The 8,779-nt window shown below is 35.6% G+C and overlaps 1 protein-coding gene across 1 annotated transcript in view; it reads right to left on the bottom strand.

Annotated features, from left to right (window-relative positions):
- Window positions 1-2,012: 2,012 nt before the first annotated feature.
- Window positions 2,013-8,779, bottom strand: part of LOC107727934 (integrin alpha-E-like) — a 20,233-nt gene continuing 13,466 nt past the window's right edge. Inside the window, exons 21-36 of the mRNA XM_016537981.1 lie at window positions 8,166-8,293; window positions 7,884-8,017; window positions 7,648-7,793; window positions 7,296-7,412; window positions 6,663-6,733; window positions 6,422-6,545; window positions 6,240-6,326; window positions 3,880-3,959; window positions 3,537-3,617; window positions 3,363-3,438; window positions 3,159-3,263; window positions 3,035-3,067; window positions 2,868-2,948; window positions 2,700-2,786; window positions 2,507-2,617; window positions 2,013-2,227 (exon numbers count right to left, since the gene is read on the bottom strand). Of these exons, the coding sequence (XP_016393467.1) occupies window positions 2,174-2,227; window positions 2,507-2,617; window positions 2,700-2,786; window positions 2,868-2,948; window positions 3,035-3,067; window positions 3,159-3,263; window positions 3,363-3,438; window positions 3,537-3,617; window positions 3,880-3,959; window positions 6,240-6,326; window positions 6,422-6,545; window positions 6,663-6,733; window positions 7,296-7,412; window positions 7,648-7,793; window positions 7,884-8,017; window positions 8,166-8,293 (1,515 nt within the window). The 3' untranslated portion in view covers window positions 2,013-2,173. The remainder of the gene's footprint in view (window positions 2,228-2,506; window positions 2,618-2,699; window positions 2,787-2,867; window positions 2,949-3,034; window positions 3,068-3,158; window positions 3,264-3,362; window positions 3,439-3,536; window positions 3,618-3,879; window positions 3,960-6,239; window positions 6,327-6,421; window positions 6,546-6,662; window positions 6,734-7,295; window positions 7,413-7,647; window positions 7,794-7,883; window positions 8,018-8,165; window positions 8,294-8,779) is intronic.

Raw genomic sequence — 8,779 nt, 5'->3', positions numbered from 1 at the left:
AGAGTAGAATAATCATGGCTGATAGTAAGACATGCAAACATAAAAGAAAACCAAACTGGACGCGAGAACACATAATCAAAAATGTGTAGTTCAAAAAACCTCCCAACCTCCAAACCAAAGCCGATACCTTTTTAAAAGCTCATTATCGTCAAATGTTTATATTCCGAGGTAGATTGCTGGCAACAGCCATTTTAGGATAGTTCAGATTTAGTCTTAGTTACTTAGGAGTCCTCTTCATTGCTCCTAACCTTTCACAGATGTAGGAGCTAACTTTAGCGCTAAAACGCTTTGTGAAATACTCTTAAGCCCCGTTCACACTAGCAGCGACTTTTGTCTGGGCTGGCGATGAGGTTGCTAGTGGGCTACTGGTTGCCTTGACAGCGAATCAGGTTTCTTGCCGCTAAGTACAAACATTTTGGAGGCAAAAGACTAAATATAATCTAAATTAAATCCGTACATACAAACAAAAATGAATGAGAAAAATACTTGGTACACCATACACAATGACGGTAACAATCAGTGGATAGTGTTTGAGTATAAATGGGTCATTTTGAGTAGAAAATTAACTCCAGATATCACAAAACAGTAAGTTACTAAACCTAACAACAAAAGCAACCATAAAACAGTGTAAATACAACTCGAAAACAGTGAAAAATTTAACCCTTTTTAATTATTCATGCCCCAGTGCATGATGGGAAATACGGGATCATAACTTTGATATTTACTTAAATAATCCTTGTAAACATAACAAACAATTCCAAGTAAAATATACTTATAAGTTCAAACTTTAATTTCTACAAGCCTAAATTGAGTACTAATATAGAATTTACTTAAATTTTTTTAATTCTTGCCTTAACTAAAGTATTTAATGTAGAAATTACATTTGTTTTTATATAGTATTTACTTCAGCACAAAATCATTTTTATCAGTGTATGCTTCTCATAAACAATTAGTCAATATGCATTAGGGCTGCCCTCGACTAAAGATTTTTCTGGTCGACTAGTAGTCGTTCATTTTAAGCATTAGTCGACTATTAGTCGCACTTTTATTAATAAACCAGTAAATCGCCAGCTCTCCATTGAAATGAATGGGATTGTGTCGCTTTGCTGTTGCGTGTCGCTTGTAGTGTGAACGGAGCTTTAGAACAAAAATGTAGGAGTCATTTAATAAAGACATATATTACATTGGATTACATAATCTGAGAATATTTGTTTTCTATTTGAATTTTTTTAATTTAAAAGTTTCACTCTCTATAGATATATATTTTCATGTCTGTAATAAGGCAAGCATGCACGGAGTTTCGAAGTGACGCGCTCAAGTTCACAGACCGAGACGGCAGAAAGCGCATCCTGTTTGCTTTCATTATTTTACAAAAGCGCAACGTTTCGTTGTTATTCTGAGTGCACACGAATAAGCGTAGAGTCTTTACAGATACAAAAGATGCATTACTCTTATCTGTATGACCAAAAATGACGAAGTATTTTAAGAGCAAATGATCGCACCGGCGCCTCCATCTGTCCTGCAGTAGCCCAAGCGCGCTAATGTTCAACGTCCACACTCCGCATAAACACGTGAACAGCGCACTTTTTTCTGGCTGATAGTAAGACATGCAAACATAAAAGAAAACCAAACTGGACGCGAGAACACATAATCAAAAATGTGTAGTTCAAAAAACCTCCCTTTTAAGATTTTCTCCTAAATCGGCGAGTTATGAGCTACTTTTAGCCTTAAGATGTTTTATGAATACGGGCCCTGGTCTCTCAGCCTGGGCAAGTCAGCTGGTATGTTTATTGGTTTTATAAAGAGATTGAGAAGTTATCAGCACTGCCAGTCAACTTGTTAAACATGACCTTTGCCAGGCTGGGAAATCATCTCAAACCAGGTAAAACTAACCACCAAAATAGGCTACCTTTTTTCATGCAACCAAATTGGTTTACAAATGTGTCTTGCCATAGATGTTATACTTTAAATCATTGATCATAATATCAACAATGTTTTGGATGACTGGGATATTTAGTATTTAGAAACAGAGATTTTGTCTTTCATTCTTTCTGTACATACAATATTAAATACAATCAATCATTAAAAAGCTTCTTCTTAATACTACATTTTTTGATGCAAACTTAAGCAAGATATATGGTAATATATGGTCCCTCCTGGGCTTTGCCGGTCTTCAGTTTGGACTCTGTGCTTGGTCCACTTTATGGCGGCGACGGAAAAAGCCACACTGAAAATGAGATCACATAGAGTCAGTGCATGCAGAGATATTTTTGAAATAGCATAGAAGCATACAACCTTACAACTTTCACTATTTCTGCAGTATATAGTATGCACAGAATGCAAATTTTAAGCATAAAATACTCAAATGACCAACTATATTCACCAAAATTTGCAGTACACAATTACATGTTCCTGCAAGGAATAAAATATCCCACAATGCAATGTGCTTGACTTGATCTTCCTTGTAACATCAAGTGTTGAGACAGAGAGGAAGTGTTTGCTTTACCTTAATGAGAATGATGATGATGATGAAAAGGAGCAGAAATCCTCCTATGGATCCTCCAATGATGGGACCTTTAGATGTCGTCACACGCAGCTTTGTAATTATCATCTCCACCTGCATGGCATAGTTAAATCTATCAGTAACTACAGTAAATACGTGATGACATGTTTGCATGCCTGAAAGGACTGTCGCTCACCGGAATGGTTCTCGAAGTATCCTTCGCAGCATAGATGTTCTCATCAAAGCTGTATGTTCCTACGGCAGTGATCTTGTCTGATTTTTCCTATCAGTTTGAAAAGAATTATTGGATAAACAGTTCATTGATGCATATGATTATCAGTATACCTTAATTATATAACTATACCTGAACATCATGTATCAAAACATTGGCATCAATGATGATTTTCTGCAGCTTTGTCATGGTACATGTGATGATATAGAATCCCTACATGCAAAAAAATATATAATATATAACTACTTTTATTTAACGTTTTTTTTAAAGCATGGTCATTTTTTAAGGTAATATCTTACCTCCACTTTGGTATTTTTTGGAAAAACACACTCCTAATACGAAAGGAGTAATAAATGTTAGTTTGAAAGCTTTCATGCTGTTTATTGTCGCTCTATGAACTAAATATTTCATTTTGTGTGATACCTCGTGTGGTTTGACATTAATGATGTCCAAATCAGTTTTGAAAGTGTCCTTTGTTATGTTTACAACTACATTGATTGTAGCACCATACTTATTTTCACCTGCAAACTAAATCAGAATACAGGAGAATATATTTAATGTATTACATAAATATAAAAATCATATTTAGCTGATTATTTTGTGAGATTAGATTTTTAAATACTGTACCTGAAATAAAAACTGCATCTTTCGATTCTCTACTTTTTCACCCTCTTCAATACGGAGTCTGTTTGGGCTGGCGGTGCTGTTGTTAAGATAATGATAATAATATTCATAAATATCCTTAAATATTACAAAATCAAGAGGTTTCAAGTGAAATACTTAAATTGTTTGTTCACTTACCCTGTTAGCTGGATTGGTAGGGAATACATCACATCAAATGCATATATTTTAGAGTCCAGAAATTCAGAGCCAAGATTCTGACTAAAACCAGAGAAAATGTTTTAAAAATAAGATTTTTATACACTGTAAAAAATGATTTGTAAATAAAATGTATTAATAAAAAGATTATTGGAGCACATTTTACGAGAAAGTATATTTTACTTCAAAATTTCACTTTTAATTAAATGTGTATGACGTTTCTCTGTAATTAATTGTGAACTTTACTAGCAATTTCTGAGTAAAAATAGTTTCTACACCAAATTCTTTTCATTATATAAAAAGTTTGGAAAAGTAGCTCTCAAACCTGGTTAGATTAGCAATAATCTCAGAATTCTTCAGCTCAGATTTGGTGTCATTGAGCTGCCATGAGATGAAAAGGTTGGTCTGGAAGATAAAAAATACTTTTCATTAGGGATGTCCTGATCAGGTTTTTTGTGCCCCCGATCAGATCCAAGTCATTGAATAATGATGAGTATCTGCCGATTGATTAATGATGAGTCCCGATCCGATACTTGTATATTCCTATAGGAACGTGTGTTTGGTGCACACTTCAAGTACATTATAGTTCTTAAAATCAGAGTTGTGCAGAGAGTAAAAATAATACATGTATGATGTATATATATGTATATATATATTACATACACTCTCTCTATATGTGTAAATATATTCCCACACTGTAGAGATTGGCAGATGTAAACAATTATATATAGATTTGATCACAATTATGAATATGGGACTACTGATATAAACTTCTTGTATTTTATATGTACAATAAGCAGAATAATTGCAACATAAAGTGGAGGTAAGGTTAGAAAGCATGAAGCTGGAGGTATCACAATGTCAGTCAAGTCCGAATCAAGACACAACCCACAGCAATGCATTATAACAACAACGTCTCAGATAGTCTGACGGTTGATAAAAGTAAACTATAAATAAATGAGTGATCGTTACAAAAGTATGCATCAAATAGATTAAACATGCAAGCTAAAATGTGCATTTGACGCAATAGAACAGACCTTAAGGTGATGATACACGGGACAACTTTTTGAGCAATGTTGCCATCAATGGGCAACCAGGTGAGACATAGGGCCCATGACCGGTTTAAAGTATCCAGATAGAAATGTATTGCCCATTCTCAATGGGAAAGTGCCCAAGCAACATTGCTCAAAAAAAGGTTGCCCCGTGTTTTTTTTTCTTGTACATAGGCGGAAATCCTGGGGGGGTCAGGGGGGACAGGACCCCCCCATCTGATGGTTGTCCGTCCCCCCTTAAAAATATGATTTAAAAACCACGCTGTGTATTGTAAATAACAATGTTTTTTACTTTAAATAACTTTGTAAGTAGTAAAACAATGCAAATGGGGCAAAAATGCGTTTTAAGTTTTGAAACATTTTGAGTCTCCCCCTCCCTTGCCTCACAGTGCTTTGGTCCAAATGCCTGCTTTCCTCTTTTACATCACCTCAGTTGCCAAGTCCGTGGTTTTCCCGTGGAACTGGGCTACTTTAACACTGTAGCCGTGGGTTGAAGCGACCCCAATAACGTGATATGAATGCAAATTTTACCGGAGGAACCCCGCCGAAAAACGTGCATTTTACCCCCCCGGAACACAATTTTTACCGGGGAACCCCCCCTCAAAACGCCATTGGCCTAGTTTTGGGCTAGTTTTGAGTAGCAATTGGGTGGGTTTTGTTGCGAAAACCCGGCAACCCTGCATCACCCAGACACACACAAGTCCGGTGAGCGAGAACAAAGTCAGTAGTTGTGGAACTCGACTGTCAAGGCTATTTTATTCACTTAAACATCAGATGAAGTGATTAATTTCTCTTTAATACAGATGATGCCAATGTATTTTTCGATGAGCCCGCTATAATAATAACGTTATCTGCTTGACGGATAGTAATGTCTACAGTACAACGGACACGAGCGCTGTTGCGGCGCGACCACAACAGCTTGAAGTTGTCTAATTTGGCACAGTCTTCCTGCTGCACTAATAGAAGTAAGGCTGTGTATACTTGTCCTTACAAGTACAAATTTAGCTGTATTATTTGTGTCCCCTTCAAAAATTGCTCTTGAGAAATTTTATGTTTATTGTCCCCCCCAACTGTTAGAGGAAAATTAACCCCCCTGCTTGTGTGCCACAAACACATCTTTGAGCATCTTCTTTTCTTTTTAATGGCAGTTGGCAAACCCACTTAAAGACGTATACCGCCTCCTACGGCACAACACCAATGACAGCTGACGTAAAATAAGTGAAAATTAAGTGTGGCCAAGTACGGTGTCCCATAGTCGGAATTTGTGCTCTGCATTTAACCCATCCAAGTGCACACACAGCAGTGAGTAGTGAACACAAACACACACACACACCCGTAGCAGTGGGCAGCCATTTTTACTGTGGCACCCCGGGAGCAGTTGGGGGTGCCTTGCTCAAGGGTCTCACCTCAGTCATGGTACTGAGGGTGGAAGAGAACACTGTACATTCACTCTCCCCACCTCCAATCCCTGCTGAGACTCGAACCAGTTACCTTTGGGTTATATAAGTCCAACTCTAACCATTAGGCCACGACTGAGATTGCCTCGGACATTCCTACTTTTCATTACTGAGAAAAATCAGGTGCAAATGAGATCAGAATTCTAACGTTTCAAAGATGTGTGACCGATTCATACCTGTGCGTCTCTTTTGAAAATAGGGTGTTGAAGATTACACTGTATTTGATTGTCATTCTTCACAGGACAGGTGGCACCTTCTATTTTCTGTAAGTGAGACACCAAACCAGGATGTCATGTATCTACTAAATGTATCAACAGCAGATGTAATTGGCTTTTGAAGATGCGGTCATGTTTTTTACCCTCTGACTGAGTATGCTGGGGAAGGTCAAAGTCAGGGTGGTCATATAGGAAGGGTCTTCAGTGTTTGTAAGATTGATATTGATATTCAAGCTTTGAGTTTCTCCGATTATGATCAAAGTTTCACTGAAATATAAATTTTTTAGTTACAAAAAACACAGACATTTCTTTTAAATAGATGTAGCCGAAGCCCCCATAGGTCCCTTTTAAAATTAAAATGGAGTACATTTCATCAGTACATACCTAATTTTTGAATCAGATAATGTAATACTTGATTTACAATCTGTAGCCTTGCATTCTTTTTCAAAGGAAATCTAAAAATGACAACAAAAAAAAACGCAGATCATTTTATGATATGATAATTTTAAATGTTATTACAGAAATTTAAAGTAATTTAATTAAACATTTCACAAAATAGATAATGACTAGATGACTTTTATTCAGCAAGGATGCATTAAATTGATAAAAAGTGACAGTAAAGACTTTTATAAAGAATTCTGAAAATAAAAGCATCATGGTTTCCACAAATCGGCATATTAGAATAATTTCTAAAGGATCATGTGACACTGAAGATTGGAGCAATGATGCAGAAAATTCATCTTTACATCACAGGAATAAATTATATTTTTAAAATAAATTCAAAGAGAAAACAGTTATTTTAAATTGAAATTTTATTTACAAACATTAGTGTTTTTACTGTATTTTTGATCAAATAAATGCAGCCTTGATGAGCACAAAACACTGCTTTTAAAACATCTTAAAAATCTTACCGACCCCAAATTTTTGAACAGTAGTGAGCAAATGGTGAAAGATCACTGAATGTTTACAAGTGCTTGAGAAATCTTTATGTTATGAATATGCTTAAAAATATTTTACCTCCTGTACAACCTCTGTTAGAGTAAATGCATCAAGAATTCGTATAGGGGCTTCTTTTTTTTGATCCAATGAAAAATTCAGCTTGATTTTAATAGGTGAAAAACAGTCAAAACAGCCCTGAAAGGAAGACACAGTTCTTCTAAGTCAACATCATAAAGAAAGAGTCATAGCTGTCAAATGATTTTTATAATAAATCATTCGCTTTTAAATTAATACTGTCAATTTTTCTTACAATTTGTAGTAGTAGTACTAGGTTTAGGCTGAGTGTCTGTTCCAATTGAAACATGTTTTATTTTCTTAAAAACTTGACAAGTGGGGTAGGAAAAAAAAGAACCAAACAGAACCAACGTACCAAATATTTCAGGTTGATAAAAGGTGTACACTGTACATCTGGTGTCAAGGTGAAAGTGTTTTCTAAAAGATCTCTGCCGTCAACAGTGAGGCGCTTTTTGTTTACATCAGAATCCAAGACAATTTGGTACTTAATAGGAAGTTCAACTTAAAATGACAGAAAGTGAATGTGGTTAAAATAATCATGAGGATTGTTTTGAATCAAAAATACTCACCGAACTGAAAGAGAATACTTACTTTGAAGGTTTTCATTAATCACATTAAAGCATATGTGGTACTTTATGCTGGATATTTCATTCAACTGTTGATCAAGAGGAATGATGTTCGGATTAATTGTTATAGCTGGTTTGATAACAATAACAGGGATAGTCCTGTAAAAAAAAAGTATAAACATTAAACAACTTCTAAAGAAAATGTTCCCCCAACCATTAATGAAACAGAAGGTAGACTGAAATATAATATACAAAAAGTAAAAAAAATTTTGCCACTTTGAACAATATAACGATATTTTTTACTCACTCAAAAATAAGCACTCCCCCTTGACTTCCAACAGCGATGGAGGCCTTATTTGATGCCGTAGCAGGTGCACCACTTACTGACTGACCAAAGTGGACAAGTTTCATTCCAAAATCTGAGGGTGAAATTTTCTAAGGAGGAAACGGCAAATTACATTAAAATGCTTCAAATGACACAGAGATGGAAAGACAAACTTTAAAGGGGTCATCCGATGCCCATTTTCCACAAGTTTTTATGATTCTTTAGGGTCTTAATGAAAAGTCTGTAAAATACTTTGGTTAAAATTTCTCAATGGTAGTGTAAAAAACACCTGTTTTACCCTGTCAAAAACAGCTCTTTTCAGAGCAAGACGTTTTGTAGCATTTTCCTTGAAATGTTAAAGGGGTCATATGATGCTGCTAAAAAGAACATTATTTTGTGTATTTGGTGTAATGCAATGTGTTTATGCGGTTTAAGGTTAAAAAAACATTATTTTCCACATACTGTACATTATTGTTTTTCCTCTATGCCCCGCCTTTCTGAAACGCGTCGATTTTTACAAAGCTCATAGGTCTGAAAAGCGAGGTGTGCTCTGATTGGCCAGATCTACAGTGTGTTGTGATTGGCCGAATACCTCA

The sequence above is a fragment of the Sinocyclocheilus rhinocerous genome, unplaced genomic scaffold (genome assembly GCF_001515625.1).
Source record: "Sinocyclocheilus rhinocerous isolate Xijiao unplaced genomic scaffold, SAMN03320098_v1.1 scaffold877, whole genome shotgun sequence".
NCBI classification, from domain to species: Eukaryota; Metazoa; Chordata; class Actinopteri; order Cypriniformes; family Cyprinidae; genus Sinocyclocheilus; species Sinocyclocheilus rhinocerous.
This window is presented reverse-complemented; position numbering and strand designations above follow the sequence as displayed.